Source organism: Alosa sapidissima, chromosome 9 (genome assembly GCF_018492685.1).
Source record: "Alosa sapidissima isolate fAloSap1 chromosome 9, fAloSap1.pri, whole genome shotgun sequence".
Classification (NCBI taxonomy): domain Eukaryota; kingdom Metazoa; phylum Chordata; class Actinopteri; order Clupeiformes; family Clupeidae; genus Alosa; species Alosa sapidissima.
The window spans coordinates 26,888,272-26,905,773 of record NC_055965.1 but is presented as its reverse complement, the minus strand read 5'-3'; the positions used below and the strand labels follow the sequence as shown (position 1 = coordinate 26,905,773).

The window sequence follows — 17,502 nt, the reverse complement described above, 5'->3', positions numbered from 1 at the left end:
TGAGTGACATCAGTGAGAAAGGAGGTGACTAACCGAACACACAGGCTACATTACAGTTAACAGTGAAAAGGGGAGGGACAGAGAGTGAGAGAGTAACCTAGGCCATTGCCAAATTAGACTGAAGCTCACAAAGAAACATAAAGACAAGGGCCCAGAACTTTCCACAGAACTGGAGGAAGGACGATTTCTGATTATCACCTCAGCTGATCTCAGGTACAGAAATAATACTGCAAAATGGTCAATTGCTCTCATGCTCAATATAACTATAACAAATGCAGAACATTCAGGAATGCTCGGCACATGCTCAGTACATAAGAAGAAGAAAATAAAAGAAACTGAAGAAAGAAGAAGAAAATATGAACATTAATGAAAATCTATGATTCACTATATTGCATGTTAAACTATGTTTCAACTCAATGACTTCAGCCACTGTAGGAATTCAAAATATGTTTACAGCTGTGTCATGGTTTGTGGCAGGACACTCAAGGAGTTATGACTGAAGCTGCAAAGCACACTGCTCTCATCATTCTGATGATTACAGGTAAAGAACTACCACCCATGATCCATCACCTATGAATAATTATGCGACATAAAATACTAATTTTATATACAACATACTTTTCATTACTTGACATAATGGTTTCAAACTGATTTTGATGATACAGTAGCTTATATATGGACCACGATGTCTCTGACATTTATGACACACACTCGGAATCTCTGGTATTACTCTATGTGACTTTGTGGTACCATTTTCGACAGTTTTCAAAACATATTGGGTACCACCTTTGCACTAAGTTTATTGTAAATTTACAAAAGGGGTACAGGCACACATTTCAATACTTTCACACAAATTGTGTCCGAGACAAATTCCACTTCCTAGTTCTGTTCAGTTCTACTAAATGTAATTTTTCATGTGTCAACAATAATATTTTCCTTTTACTCATGTTGAATGATATCCCAGGCACTTTCAGTGTTTCAATGTGTTTAAACATCACAATGTAAATGCATATCTGATGTGTGTTGAAGGTGTTTTTGGAGAAAAATGGAGTATTCATCTGGAGTAAAGATGGACGTCCTGTAGAGAAGAAGCAGATCATCAACAACCAGCTGCAGCTCCACCCAGTCAGTTATGAAGATGAGGGCAACTACACCTGTGCTGTTGGAAGACATGAGGATCTCCCATCTTCACCTGAAAAGCTCAGTATCATGTGGGAGTATGAAGAAGCATGATCATTTGTGAAAAGATTTCATAGTGTTACTGTCTGTCCAACATGTTGACGAAGAACTATCTCCTCAACTGTTAATAAATGTTCTGAAAACTCAAGGCACACCTTTACAGAAAACGGTTTGCAAACACTCACTTATGTTTGTGAGATTGAACACACCTCAGATGTAAATGTTTATGATGAATCTATGACCTTGTTTATGTTTTCTGTTTCTGGCATGCTTTAGATCCTCCTAAGAACATACAAATCGAAGTCAATCCTTTGGGTGAAATAGCTGAGGGCAGCACAGTGACTCTGACCTGCAGCAGTGATGCCAACCCACCAGTGGAGAACTACACCTGGTTTAAGGTGGATGAGTCCACTGCAGTAGGATCAGGACAGCAGTACAGCATCACTAACATCAGCTCTGAGGATGGAGGACAGTACTACTGTGAGGCCAGGAATGAATATGGAGCTGAGAACTCTACTGCTGTAACAATCACAGTTGGAGGGATCAGGTTCACTCTTCCCTTCTCTTTTTTCCACTCAATCCCATTTTGTTTCTTGTTCCATTTTGTTTTTTGTTCCATCTTGTTTCTTGTTACATTTTGTTTCTTGTTCATGTTTCTTATTTTTCTCTGACCATGTTCTTATTTGTGTCATTCCTGACAGAAAGCAACACAACTCTGATGTACACTGTGACTGCAGCAACACAACTCTGATGTACACTGAGCAGCACAACTCTGATGTACACTGAGCAACACAACTCTGATGTACACTGTGACTGCAGCAGCACAACTCTGATGTACACTGAGCAGCACAACTCTGATGTGCACTGTGACTGCAGCAGCACAACTCGGATGTGCACTGTGACTGCAGCAGCACAACTCTGATGCACACTGTGACTGCAGCAACACAACTCTGATGTACACTGTGACTGCAGCAACACAACTCTGATGCACACTGTGACTGCAGCAGCAGCAGTATGTGTAGCAGTGGCTCTCCTCTGTGCTTTCCTTCGGCTCTGGTGGGTGAATCGCTCAAGAAAATTAAAATATCCTCAAAAAGTGAAACAAGATAGAGATAGATAGATAGATAGATAGATAGATAGATAGATACTTTATTGATCTATCTATCTATCTATTTTCTTGTCTGTTCTCATAGTCTAAACAAGACACGTGGAAACACACAGAGAGAAGATAACAAGGTAAGCAAGCTAACCTTTCAGTGGATCAATATTGTGAAAGGTAATAATAAAATGCTACACTGAACTGTCATTTTAATATAGGATGCATAAGATAATGTGTATCATCCAGATGTTGGAGAGGATGATGCTACCCAGATGAGTTCCCTCTGTCAGAGCCTTGATCCTTACATTCCTGAACCTGATGTTGTTTATCAGAACTTGAACCCCTACATCCCTGAAACAGATGAAGTTTATCAGAATCTGAATCCATTTCACAATCCAACTTGATGCAGTTGTACATGCGGTGAAGCCAAATTAACGCTTCCACTTATACCCCAACATAAATCTGTCAAATTTAATTTACTGTACATTTTAGAAAAGTCCATGATTGCAAATAAATAAAACCAATTCTAATTTACTCTTAACATTAACATTACTCTGCATTGTACATCATACTGTGCATGCTGTATTTTTGGCAGTGCTGCTTTATAACATACAATTTATAGAAATTGTAGACAGTCTCTGCAATATAATTTGGTCTGTATTGACATCTGAAGATGTAAGGTTATCTATAATAATGTAAATAAGGATGAGGTGTTAATATCCCAAATGATTGCGCAGTGAGATCTCAGTGGGGGACAGGTCCTCAACCAGTTGGGGTGAGGGATCATCAGATGGGCGCCATCCTTCTTTGGTGTTTCGAAGTCAGCCCCACTACACCTCCAGAGAGCACATCAGCGACATCTGGCATCCCAGGGGTGCTCCCCTCTGCCCTCGCCCCTTCCACTATTTATGAAGTAGAGACGCAGTAATGTGGTAGCATCCATTAAGCCAGACCCACGGATACCCTGTCTTTGCTCAATACTGAAGCTAAGCAGGTGTGGGTCTTCTTGGACCTCCTTGGAAAACTAGGTTGGTGCTGGAAGTGGTGTTGGTGAGTGACCAGTAGATGGCACTCTTGCCAAAAATATCGATCCCAATGTTGCAGTGATGGGGACACTCTGTACTGTAGGAGATGTTGTCCTTCGGATGAGACGTTAAACCAAGTTCCTGACTCACTGTGGTCATTAAAGATCCCATGGCATTAATCGCAAATTCCTAACCTGGCTTATTCAATCTGGCCCCATAATCCTCCCCCAGTGTAAGTGGCTCATTCCCGCCCTCCCTCCCTCTCCAACTCAATCTGGTGTGAGGTGAGCATAATGGCTGGTGGTTAGTGTGGTTCCTCCTTCACTGTGCAGCGCTTTGAGTATCGTGAAAAGCACTGTATATATAATGTGTTGCCTAAGCGGGCGTTAAAGTCCTTGCTATGTCTGTCATGGGCGAAGGTTTAGGGTGGGACGCTGGGTACTAGTCCCAATCAATATTTTGAGATGACAAAATTGTCCTCACTAATATCTTATGGGGGCAGCCGTGGCCTACTGGTTAGGGGTGGGGCTAAAATGAGGCCATAGGTCACTGAAAACATGTCCAAGCACCTTCGTCTGACTTCTAATGACAAACCGGGCAGAAAAAATAGAGTTAGGGGTAGGGTTAGGGTTGCGGAACCTTAAGCAGGCCGGACCCTAGAGTGGGGATCGAACGAGGCCTAGGGTTGCTGAACAGATGTCCACCATCACCAATGTGCCTCCTTCACGTTTCAGTGAAAGTTAAATTCAGAAGAAAAAGGACCTCTACGCGGGTTTGCTTTATTGTACCTGACGCCCTCTCGCTCTCGGTTCCATGGTGTAATGGTTAGAACTCTGGACTATGTATCCAGTGATCCGAGTTCAAATCTCGGTGGAAACTAGTCTTGGCCTCGGCAGCGGAGTTTTACGGATCCCCACCTGTCACGCAAAAGACCGGGGTTCGATTCCCCGACGGGGAAATGCTTCAAACTTTTGGATTAAACTCTGACCTTTATGTTGGAATAGGAACAGGAAAAGTCTAGACGTTGCATTGGCCAGGAATCGAACCTGCACGAGTTTAGGCCCGTTTCACCCCCGGCACCACATCTGACCCCAGCTCTAGCACCATTGGTCCTCCATCCAGCCCCGAATACGCCACCATCACCTTCCACAAGGGGGCAGACAAACAGACACAATCCAGCTCTGCTGTTACTCCCAGAGAAGTGACCACCAGCGAATATGCTACCATCCAACCCCACTGGCGACCATTTCCTCTGTCTGATTTGCTCTTCTTCTACTTCCCTCTATGCACATACAATACGTAGCGTTTGCATGTCACTTGCACAGTATTTTTATTTTTTTAATAGCTGAAATTTATCTTCAGAGATATTTATCTTTCAATCAATGGCTGGAGTGCATATTTAATAATGTTTTGCTTATTGGACTTGATCAAAAACATTTATGTGTAGTTTTAAGTTTTTCAGTTGTTGTAAAGCACATAAGAGTAGAACTGTGTGTATTATAACTATTTTATTTCCTGTAGATTATCTCTATATTAAATATCATATTTGTTAAATATATCTTATTTTGTTGCATGCATGCCTATGTGTTTAATGCATGTTTTTAATGCATGTCTTGAATTTCCCCTTGGGGATCAATAAAGTATCTATCTATCTATCTATCTATCTATCTATCTATCATTTAATTTATAAAGCATAATATTACATGTCTTAGTTAGATAATAAAAAATCATTTAAAAAACAGTCTATTTCTATGTCTATTTTCGCCCTGCCTTGCTGGTGGCATCATGACCACTACTCTTGTGTCGCTGTAAAATGCCAACTCTGATTGAAAATGAAGCTGGGTGCTTTTTGCCTCTTATAACCAGTAGGAGTCACTATTGTCATTGTAATAACCTTCACCACACTGCATGGAGGAAATGATCTAACCAATGGGTGCTGGAATGTAAAAAACAAATGGACAGCTAACACAGCTGACAGGCACATCAGAGACTTTCTAATGAGGAGACACAGCACTCAAAAAATCCTCCATAGAAATGCATGGGGCTAGTTTGTAACATGTGACATGTGAATACATTGTACCAATCATGTGGTGTGTTGTGAATACATCGTGCCAATCATGTGTTGTGATCTCGCCACTGGAGCAAGGTTGGTGTTGTGAAGCCTTGCACACGCACATTTCTGCCAAAATAGATGCCCAATATGTGCCAAAAAAGATGGTTGTCGAGTGGAGGGACTTACCTAAAAGGACTTTGGGCACATGCTGCCACACATCTGATGTGAATGAGGTGAATGAGCTTGTCATTATTCTTAACCCTCCTGTTATCCTTGGGGTCAATTTGACCCCAAGCAACGTTTAACATCATAAAATATATGGTTCACTTTTTTTTTTTTTGCTTCATGTTTCATGACTTTTCCTCAGTTGAAGGGTACAACAGAGTTAGCATGAAATTTGTACAATAATATGTTTTCAATGTCCTATACAAATATTTTGTACATTGATGTTCCTTGGGGTCAGTTTGACCCCAGCTGTATGCAACATAGGATACATGAATATTTGACACATTATGGATATTATTATTTGAATAGTATGAGAACATATTATTATTATCATTATTACATACACAAGTACATATTACATATAAGTCATTTTGGCAGGACTGTATAAGTCAAAAGGGAAAGCAACAGCAAGCCTTTGGGCTGCTGACACTGGATGGGTGGGATTGTTTTGTAGGGCTTTTGGTGGTGGCTATTACACTCTTGTTAAGTACCTTAACAATATTAATTATAATCATTTTCTGAGGGTTTATTTGGGTCAAATTGACCCCAAGGATAAAGAGTGTCGGTAAGATTTGAGGATAACACAAGGGTTAACTTGGCTGTTTTGTCTTTCTGCCTGCCACACAGCCAGAGTGTAGTACAGCCCTGTTTTCCCGTGAGAAAAAGTGTATGTGGTCATTGGTGAGGCCTGTATGGCGTCATTGGTGAGGGCTGACTGTGAGTTAACTGCTAGCTGGCAGTAGAGCGAGAGAGAGAGAGAGAGAGAGAGAGAGAGAGTTAAAAACTGTACACATACTGTGATGTACCTGCATTGTCTGTCAGTGTTGTGGCTGCCAACTCAGGATGAAGACTCTTCTGATCCTCCTTGTGCTCGTCTCAAGTAGATCATAGTGAGAGAGGGGGGGGGGGGGGGGGGGGGGCTTGTCCTCATTAATGCTGACAGCATGGTATTTGTTTGACAGAAGTTCTTTGAGACATGCCCCTCTCTCTGTAATGAGGTGAATGGTCCCCTTACATTTTGAGTCACTTTACCATGTTCCGCCTCAAATCAGCATTATTTTGAACAAACACTTGTCTTTTTGTGTTTTCTTTCTCCTGACATTAATAATGACAAAAGCTATTTATATAAACTTGATGTGCCATCAGAGTCCTAGAGACAGACTTATTCTGTAGAGACTCAATCCTTACTCTGCCTTTGGTATCTCTCACCAATTATATATCCTTTAAAAAATATTGTGTAACCAATGTAAGAAGTTAGTCAAACGCAAGTTGTTGTTTTTATTTGCACTCTCTATAGACAGGCCTCAAGCACAAAGCAGAGTGTAGTGTAGAGTGTAGAGAAAAGAGTTCACACTCTGTGGGTGTGTGTCTGGGGTCAGTGGCGTGAGCAAAGGGTGAGTAAACTGCTGGATGTGCTGGTGTGGGTGTGCGTGCGTATGTGTGTTTGTGTTTGTATGTGTGTGCGTGCGCATGTGGGATTGTGTTTGCATGCGTGTGCGTGTGCGTGCGCATGTGTGTTTGTGTTTGTGTTTGTATGTGTGTGCGTGTGCATGTGCGTGTGTATGTTTTACTCAGGGCTGTAGATCATAGGTAGAAAGAGAGAGAGAGAGAGAGAGAGATGCCCATTCAAATACAATATTGAGATTTTGAAAACACATGCATGTATGTGGAAAGTTAAAAGTGTCAAGCTTTATGGATGTAAAAACACATGACAGTCACTAATCATTATTTATTAAATAAGTCCTGATGAAGCCAGAGAAAAAGGGGAAGGGGGTGTTAGAGGTCGGTTGTACTGTGAGATCACCACGTAAGCAGATACAGCTATTTTAGAGCACCACCGATGTACAGCTCCACAGCGTCTCAGTGTTGGTCAGTGTGAGGGCTGTTGGAGCGCATTGGACACGTAAACAGGAATACTTGAACTGCCATTTGATGCAGGTTTAAACACGGGGCAGTCGGTGGCTGAGACCTGCTGTACAGCTCAGAATGAAGGCTCCTCTGTTTCTCACCTTTCTCTTCTCAGGTAGATACATGCACATTTCTATCCAGCTACCATCATGCTAGCAACTGGGATTGTTATATGTCACTTTCAGACATAGCTGTAAGTCTGCAAGTTCTGCACATATCAAGACGTTGGGCTGTATATCTGAAGAACATATACTGACATTTGAAACTCCAAACTTATGCGGTTCTAATACTAGTCGCCTCCAAGCATTTTTGACTGACATTATGCAAATGAAGTCAGTTTTTGAGTGAAGCGTTGAACATGCGTGTATATGATTCACTCAGTGGCGTAGTTAGGTATAGGCATTCAGGCTATAGCCACAGACTTTTTTTTTTATTAGTTCCAGATCTCTCACAACATATTAAGGTAGATACATGCACATATATTATTCAGTTAAGATCATGCTAGCAACTGGGTTTGTGATGGAGATGTCCTATTCATTGTGTTGTATGTATCTTTTCAGTTCTCGCTGAGTTGCCATTTGCTGAAGCTCAAGGTGTAAAACTGATTGCCTTCTCTGGAGGGAGCATCCTTTTCAAGTGTGGTTATAATAAAGAATGTAGAAAAAGTAGGAAGTCCTTCTGTAAGGGCAATGAGAAATGCAAATTTGACCAAAAATCTCAAACCAAAGACAAACAGTTCACAATATATGATACAAATGACAATCACTTCTTAGTACTGATGAGAAACCTCACAGAAAAGGACTCTGGGATATATCACTGTTTAGTGGAGCTGAGTCAGGACAATTACAAAAACACCACATTCAATTTGGAGGTGAAAAATGGTGAGACTTATTCTTTTTTACATTGATACAAATGTTAATTTTTTTTATTTATTGAACTTATTTAAGTTCAATTCTCTTTTAACAGATCCTTGTTGTGGTCAATCCATTACAAAGTCTGGTAGCGTGGGTGAGGCCCTTCAGGCCAGTTGTAAGTACTCAGTCAGCATGAAAGGGAACAGCAAGGGCTTTTACAAACAGCATCATACAATGATCCTCTCTGAAGGCACTACCTCTAAATCACCACAACAGCCAGCAAAACTAAGCATAGTTGATGATAGCTTAGCACATGAATTTAAAGTGACCATCACTCTAACATCATCTGATGCTGGAGTTTACTGGTGTGGAGTAAGAACTGGTGCAAACACTGGCAGCATTAGCCTCATCACAGAGGTTAAACTCAAAATCATTGGTGAGTAAACTTCTTAAAAACAGAGAATCCACTGCTGACCTGAAATGAGCACCAAGCTTATGTCTGTTCTGAGCACCCTTTTGGAAACTTTGTGGTTTCACCCACAGATGGCCGGAAGTAGCACATCCCTTTTCTTCTCTCTCAGAGATGCTCTTATAATGTCTCTTTCTCTCTCTCTCTCTCTGTCATCCCCCACAGTCAAAGTGCTGCTGATTAAAACTCTTATATTATAAGTTATACCAAACAGTTTCTAGTTATTGTTTTATCATTTCTGCTCTTTTATTTTCTTTTCCTCTATCTAAAAATGTGACCACAACATGTAGTCAGTAAACAATGTCCTACAAGTGGAAAGGTTTTGTGTTAAGCAGTTCAGGGGTCTTTTCAGATCCAAACCACCAGACTTCACCAAGAAGTTCACCATCCCCAAGATCCTCTGACAATCTGCCATCACCTCAACCTACCAATCAATCTACAGCTGGTGAGAACTGCTCGATTTTTGTACACCACAGTTGTATCTACAGTCGTTGAACTGTTGGACAGCAGTTAAGCTATTACTTAAACAAGATAACAAATGCTGCTAAACTGTTTGTTTTTCTTTTTTTCATATTAAACTCCAACTCTTTTCAGCATCTTATACAGATATTACAGTAATGTTTGATACGATTCCAGACAACCGTGTCCTGCTCATAGTCTCTTTGACCCTGGTGGTGCTGATGACTGGCTTGGGAGGAGTCACACTGTACGTCTATAAGAAGAGGAAGGCACAGGGTGGGTATTGCCTCCTTATCGCAGACTGACCCCCCCCCCCCCCACACACACACACACACACACACACACACATATGTGCAGTCATGCCTAAACACTTTGTTTAGAGGATGACTGTGAATAAATTATTATGTAATTATTAAATAAATTATTATGTAATATAAAGCAATTGCTTTGCTTTGTGTCGTGCCAAACAACACCCCTCAGATGTTCTAAAATCGAGTATACTGCCTCTTGGGGCGTAATACTTCTGTAAACACTTACAGCAACGACTCATTATTGCCCTCTGGTGGTTAGAATATTTTTTTGTTTTCCTTTATTTAACCAGGCAGATCATTACAGTAAGAACAAGTTCTTATTTACAGTGATGGCCTGACAAGAAGCATAAGCTTCTTGGAGAGAAGCACACGCTTCTAGAACTGTAGGTTGTCAAGTTCTCAATGTGTAGAATGAGGTATTTTGTCACCATTGATTTTCTTATCTATGCAATCAACATTCTTGTTTCCATAGGAAATACCTCATCTACAGCTGTTGGACACCAAAGAGTAAGACATCCATTAAAAAAGACATACATATATATTTAATGAAATGGTTGCTATGCTAGTTGCTAGGTAATCATGTTTGTTGCTATGGTGTGATGTTGATAAACAGTCTGTGTGATAAATATGAATATGACATTAACAGGGATCAGAAGATAAACTGTGATAATAATTCTGTAGCAGACACAGCATTGGCTTCAGTGGTTTCTGGTTATCTTTGCTGATATACTGACTAGTATAAGACTGTCCTAGAGAATGCTCTTCATCTATTTCCAGCCGCCTCAGAGAGATTGTGTCTATGAGGAGATCAATGACCCCGGCGCCCCATCTGACCCCAGCTTCAGCACCATTGGTCCTCCATCCAGCCCCGACTACGCCACCGTCACCTTCCACAAGGGGGCAGACCAACAGACGCAACTCAGCTCTGCTGTTACTCCCAGAGAAGTGACCACCAGCGAATATGCAACCATCCAACCCCACTGATGACCATTCTGCCTTTTTTACTGATCTCTTCCATATCCCTTCCCCTTGGGATCAATAAAGTATATATCTATCTATCTATCGATTTGTTGTTGCCTTTAACACGAAAATACTCCAGTAACACTGTTTGGCATGCCTCTCTTGGCCAGTAACTGTGACTTATTATAGTCTTTCACTTGTGGTTATGGTTAAATATACAGGACACAAGGAGTGATAATGTTAACCATCTATTGTTTTTTTTTTCCCTGTGTAGTACTTGTGGTATGGTTAAATGTGTCTGCTAAAGGTAATTTATGTAATTGAACATACATGTAATAAAAGTATTTTTGATAGTGTATTTTTTGTCATCAAAATGTTCTCATTATTTAGCACCGATAGGTGGATTTCAAAGGTAACACGCATACAAAATGCATGCATTAGGGTGATATTATGTAAGTTAACTAATCATTTACTGTAATAGTTAATGGGAGGCACAGGTGACAGTGATCAGGAGGCACAGGTGACAGTGATCAGGAGCTACAGGTGGCATAGACCTCTGAAGTTCGCCTACAAAAAAGCAGCCATCTTTGACATCCGGTATCTGGCGATTTTTCCTATGGGAAAATAACATGGGGATTTTGAATTATCGCATCTTTTAAACTCTCGCGGCGATGAAAAAGTCTGAAATGCAGACGTTTTCCTGAACACACTTTTGTCCTCTGCCTTCGAGTGGATACTGTGATCTCTGGTACGTGAAGGCGGCACACTTAGATTATTGCTTCCCCAGAGCTAACTTGCAATGCAACTTGCCATAGGTAGTTAGCTTCAATTAACAACCGGATCTCCTTAAATGGGCAAAGGTGGCCGTTTTGGTTCTTTTTTGTAGGCGAACTTCAGAGGTCTATTGGGGAAGGAGAGTTCAGAGGGGGCGAGGCCAGTTGAGAAACTGGTGCAGGCGTAGGGTTGCCACCTGTCCAGGATTTTCCTGATTGTCCAGGATTTTCATGGTCTGTCCAGGAAAATAAAAATAAAAATCCTGGACACTGAATGACATTATTTGTTTTTATTCCACATAAGCAAAAAAAAAGCAGAACCTAATTATGTATTCCCCCTTTTTTCTCAATACTGCCCCCAGGTGTCCACAACTAAAAACTGTTGAAAATATAACAAAATAATAAAGGTTTGCTATTAAATAAAGCAATTAACTAAACAAATAACTAGAAATTGTCATTCTTACAAATTTTAGCTATACAATTGTCGCTTAGAATGACAGTTTTTATCTTGGGTTAGATGTGCGAAAGGCACCGTTGCTTACGAACAAAAAGGTCGATTGGATGGTCAAAATGTCCAGGATTTTTGTCAGACACAGGTGGCAACCCTATGCAGGCGTAACAGTGTGTGTGTGTGGGTGGGTGTGTGGTAATTGTTGCTTTTATTTATTGTGTGGTATTAAATCTATCAATTAATAAATGGATGAACTCACATGCAAAGTGCATTAGGGAGATATTAGGGAGATATTAACTAGAACTTAACTAATCATTTAATAGGTAATGGACATTTGAATATTTATTTTGAGGGTAAAGTCATACCTTATTCCAATGTTCCTATGTTATGCTAGCATCCGGTTCCTCTTCCCTTTGCTAGCTATGAAGAATGACCATTACAAGTGCCTTAATTTGCATACAGTACGGTTGCATGTGTATGTGGTGTGTGGATACATGCAAGTGTATGTATGTCAGTGTATGTCTGCATTTCTGTGTGTGTGCGTGCATACATGCATGCGTGGCGTGCGTATGTGTGTGTGTGTGTATGCATTCATGTTTCTTTTTCCGATTGTCTGCCTGTGAAAACCCTAACCTCCTTGAACCACGCTGCTAGTTGACTATAACGACGTGAGGAAGGTGTTTTCCACACAGAACTGAGAAACACACCCTTGCTCACATGCATTGTTCATGGAGCTCACCCAAGACAATGACATTTGGACATATGTGTTTCCTCCCACACTACTGGGACCACAAACAGCACTCATAACAGCCATACTGATAACACTGTGTATGGGGATTGGTATGTGCGCTGCTGTGACTGCAGGCGTAGAGGGTGGTGCTGCAGTAGCACGTCTATGGGTGTGGATGAGGCAGACTGAACACCGGAGAGCTTAATGCCTGTATTTTTGTGAGATACTGTAGTAAAGGGTGAAAATATAAACAAACATGACAGCATTGATTTTCGTCCTGTCCGTTCTTCTCTCAGGTCAGTTTTCATTTAACTTCATCAGTCCTGATTAAACTTGAAGTTGGCTAATTCTGCAGCATGTACTGGTAATTGTATGCTTAATCTATAGGTCATGTTGTCTGAATTCATGGCGTTATAACTTTCATAACAGTAGATTTTTTTTTCTAGCCTAATATAAATTCAATAGCGTTCAAAATCTTTTAGTCCTTTCATCAGTGTTATTTGTGAATTGACTTATCTCACCTCTTGCTGTGTTTTTAATCTTAAATTATTTATTTTACATATTACCTCTCGAGAGCTATGTAGTTGTCTTATCTTACCTCTTGCTGTGTTTTTAATCTTAAATCGTTAAAAAAAATTGTACGTTTATTTTATTTTATATTATTTTTTAAACTTAAATCCTTTATTTTACACATTACCTCTCGAGAGCAGCAGCTACAGCAGTGGCTCCAATGAGTGTGAAGGGGACTGAGGGAGGGAGTGTGGTCATCCACTGCCCGTTGCCTAAACCCTACCCAGCCAACACCTGGCCAACACCGGGCCAGCACCCAGCCAACACCGGGCCAGCACCGGGCCAACACCCAGCCAACACCTGGCCAACACCCAGCCAACACCTGGCCAAGTACCTGACCAGGGGACACAACACCACCCTGGTCCGGAGCAGCGGGAGCGCTCGGTGTACCTCTCAGGGCCGGTTCTCAATCTGTGACGACCGTAAGAAGGATTTTTTTGATGTGACGATAAGGGAGCTGACAGTGAACGATTCTGGGATGTACAACTGTGGAGTAGACACAGATCCGGAGTCTGAATTCACACAGGTCCAGCTGTTTGTAAAAGCAGGTGAGTGCTTGTGTGTGTGTGTGTGTGTTTGTGTGTGTGTAGGTGGGAGTGGAGTGTGTGTGTGTGTGTGTGTTCGTGTGTGTGTGTGATTTAACTGCAGTGTGCATATGAAACAGTATGTCTAACTTCATTCGGATGGGCCATTTCTAGGCTTGTCCCCATGACATTACACTCTACCTACTTCAGAGGACACTGTTCCTACCTAATTTGGCCTACCATCAAATGTTTGACCCCTTTAGAAAAGCCGAGACCCAGTAGTTTCTTGAGAAACAATCAGAATTGATTTGTGAGAGTAACAGAGGCTAGAGTATTGTTTTTTTTCTTTCTACCGGGTGAGAAACATCTTTGAATTGACCTCTTTTCAGCCCTCTAGTCACTTGAGTCACTTGAGAAACACAACTGAGCCATAGCACCAGGTCTTGTGAAGCTGTGTGTACAAGTAGATCAATATAGAATAAAAGATGAGTAGTTTACACAGTTATTTGTAAAAGTCCATAGGACTTTTGGTTACCCTAAAATGTTTTTTTATAAAATTTAATTAAGACATGGTAAGATTAATTTGACAATGTAAAGCATTATACAGATTGTACCTGAAAAAGATGTCATGTATGGACTCCCAAGAGTCCAAGCTTTCAAATGGTGTATAATAGCCTACATGCACAGTTCCTTCCTGGTTACGATAAGCCAGTTCATCCATTTCCGGTCGTCAGCTGTGCTTTCTGTCAGTCAGAGCCGTCAAAACAATGACTTTCTACACTCGTTGCCTTCAAGACTTACCCCGTGTCACTATCAACGATGTACATCGTCTTATTAAGGCCTACTCAACCACGGCATTAAGCAAAAAGGAAAAAGGATTTAAGCTGTACATAACCAGCTATATTCATGACTATGCTACCTTGACTATGCAGGGGAGGGGGATGCCATGGCGTGTACACTGTAAGGCATTTGACATGATGAATAAGATAAGATGCCCTCCTTCACTCTCATAGGTGTGACCAAGACACCTGACTTGTCCACACAAGTCACAACGGTCACCACTGAATTCTTGGTGTGGGAAGACTCTGGCAGGAATCTAACTAGAGGTAGACTTCCTCTCTCTGTGTTTAACATTGTTACTGCAATATCAGTGTTGATGCACAAGGTGGCAGTATGGCTTCTTGAGAATAAAACCAAACCCTCATGGTGTCAGCTATTAGTGTTAGCCATAGCATGCTAGCATTTAGCAAACATCCAGTAAGCTCTCTCTCTCTCTCTCTCTCTCTCTCTCTCTCTCTCTCTCTCTCTCTCTCTATTCCTCAGCATCCGTGCTAGCTATGATTTTGGTGGTGACTGGTATCATGTGTATGACCGGTTTTGTTGTTGTGCTGTACTTCAATGTTGGGAACAAACATAGTGGTGAGTATAGCACACATATGTCTATCTTACTCTTTTTATGTCAAAAGCCATCTAACCAGCTTCCGCCTCTCTCTCTCTCTCTCTCTCTCTCTCTCTCTCTCATTTATGTAAATTGTATCTCTGATCTCTCATTCTTTCTCTCTCTCTCTCTCTCGCATATCTTGCATGTGAGAGAGATGAGCCCACACAGACTCATGTTTCCTCTCTTCTCTCTCTCTCACATACACACATTTACACGCACACACACACACACACACACACACACACACACACACACACACACACACACACACACACACACACACACACACACACACAAAGTTCATACAACTACAGGGTGTTTTCACTTCCCCCATCCCAGCCACACACACACACACACACTTCTGCACACAATGCAACCGTAACCTGAACACACTCATATAGAAGGACCCACGCAGGGGTACATGAAACTTGGGTGGCATGTACACTTTTTCAGTCCAAGGACCACTTGACCATTTGTATTATTTAAACTGGCATAGCTTAGCCTACATAGGCAGTGTTGCAGAACTGTTTGAATTTATATACAAGTTGGTTCAATATTGCAAACAACTCATCTATATTATATATTACCACGTCTGCTCGCGGACCACTTCGGATAGCGTACGGACCACACTTTTGAGAAACACTACACTAGACTTTTACGGGAAATAAGCATTTATATCCACTGAAGATCTATGTTGTCTTTTGGCCTGCAGTTCCACGCATTGCTATGAACCAGCCTGAGACACACTGGTCATTCCCTTCTGATGAGGTGAGTACATTTGTTGACATCAAGTAAATTTGAACTACAAAGTTTCACTTAGCCTTGTGCGTGACCACAAATTTCTATATAGATTTATACTGTTATTTTGAGTGTAGTTAAATACCAGTGGAAACGTACTTAAAAGGGAAGCCGTATCACAACATGGTTACTTAAGGGGCTATACATGGAGTGAAATGTCACTTACAACTGTCCTCAGAATAGGACTACAGGCAACTAAATGGAAACAGGCTAAATGTCAATACAGATTTGCTGGGGATGAGAGGTCACACAGTGTTACAACACTGAAATAAATAAATAAATACAACCATCTAAAATGTGCTATTTTCTTTTAGGTAACTGGTTGCAAACGCTTATAAATATATCTGGACATAGACAAAGCAATATGTTGCCACAGTGTACCTTAAAAATAATATTAATAAATTAATACAAATAGATGAAGTCATTTTTCATAGGGCAGTGTGTTGAGAGTGGGAGTTGTGAAACAGTGTCAAATGCCATTGCAACAATACATGGGAGTTCACAGCCACTGTCAAGGGGCTATTCAGAGACTACTGAGGTCTTTGCTAGATGAGTCATCAGAATACGTAAGACACGGCCATGTTTGGAATATGCTGACATAATCTCTGATTAGACAAACCTTATTGGACTAGCCAGGAAAGAGGAAGAGAAGCTGAAGTCGAGCCCTGTGTGGTCATTAGGCCACAGTCAGTTTGAGGGGAGTTGTTTACTCGATTCAAAGAGCAAATATGAGTAATAATGCTATCATTGGGATGAAAGTGAATAACAAGACAGACATATTTTCTTGTCTCAAGCTGGACCCTAGATCGTGTGACCACCACCTGTGCCTCTTCGGGCCTTCTCCTGTCAGTGCATGGGCAGGGCTGAGCATGGCTAATACCCTAATTTATTGCACCTGTGGTTAGGGCGGGGATATAAAAGAGGTTCCATATCTCTCTCATTAGGCACTTTTTCTTCCTTCTGCAGGAACTCACTTTGATTCTCTCGCGCTTGCCCTTTGCGCTCACCTTATTTGTATCAAGTATAAGTATATATACTCTTTTGATCCTGTGAGGGAAATTTACCCGCGAGTGTATCTGTATCTTTCCCCCTCTCTTTTTTGTGAACTTCATGTATTGACACTCTCTTCGTATCCATACATGCACAGTGCACACACGCATGCCATTTCTTTTCCCCCAGACATTTTGCTATTTGGTAACATTTTGCTTTGATTAAATTCAATTATCATTTGGTTTGTACCATGTTGTCTGTGTCCCTCTATGTTTTGAATGGGCTGGCCATTAAAAATTGAGGAAACTGAATGAAAACTATGAGTTTTGCATAGTTAATTTTAATTGCAATTCCGTTCATTCTTTCTTATGTACACTCTTGTTTCTTTCTCTTGCTTTCTATCTCTCTTTCAATCTATCCATCTATTTATCTATCAATCTATCTTGCTCTCTCTCTCTATCTATCTATCTTATGTTTCATCACAACCATGCTGATGCCGATCAGATCAGTTGCTACGCTGAGCATTTTCCAGTGGACACTCCCGTGGATGACCAGAGCCGGCGACTCAGCCCGGTCTACCAGAACCTCCTCCACACCGGCAGCTCTGATCCCCCAGAGCCCCTCTACCAGAGCCTGGACGCCCAGGCCATCAAGACCCTCTCCGTCTACGGGAACATACAGCC

At 41.3% G+C, this 17,502-nt stretch overlaps 1 protein-coding gene across 2 annotated transcripts; it reads left to right on the top strand.

The window, feature by feature from the left end:
* Positions 1-7,435: 7,435 nt before the first annotated feature.
* Positions 7,436-10,898, top strand: LOC121719519 (CMRF35-like molecule 8). 2 transcript variants are annotated; one of them, XM_042105240.1, is made up of 7 exons: positions 7,436-7,604; positions 8,050-8,370; positions 8,456-8,518; positions 9,165-9,257; positions 9,449-9,547; positions 10,055-10,089; positions 10,360-10,898. In XM_042105240.1, the coding sequence occupies exons 1-7, from the start codon at positions 7,568-7,570 to the stop codon at positions 10,564-10,566; spliced, it is 855 nt and encodes a 284-aa protein (XP_041961174.1). In that variant the 5' UTR covers positions 7,436-7,567; the 3' UTR covers positions 10,567-10,898. The 2 variants fall into 2 exon arrangements, with proteins under 2 accessions (XP_041961174.1, XP_041961173.1); XM_042105239.1 differs by having other exon boundaries at positions 8,456-8,779.
* Positions 10,899-17,502: the final 6,604 nt, after the last annotated feature.

Excerpts from the sequence above, each read along its gene's own strand:
- LOC121719519 (XM_042105239.1), top strand. The coding sequence starts at position 7,568 with ATGAAGGCTCCTCTGTTTCTCACCTTTCTCTTCTCAG. Across the intron at positions 9,258-9,448 it reads TACCAATCAATCTACAGCTG|ACAACCGTGTCCTGCTCATA; the intron begins GTGAGAACTGCT and ends ATACGATTCCAG. Across the intron at positions 9,548-10,054 it reads TAAGAAGAGGAAGGCACAGG|GAAATACCTCATCTACAGCT; the intron begins GTGGGTATTGCC and ends TTGTTTCCATAG.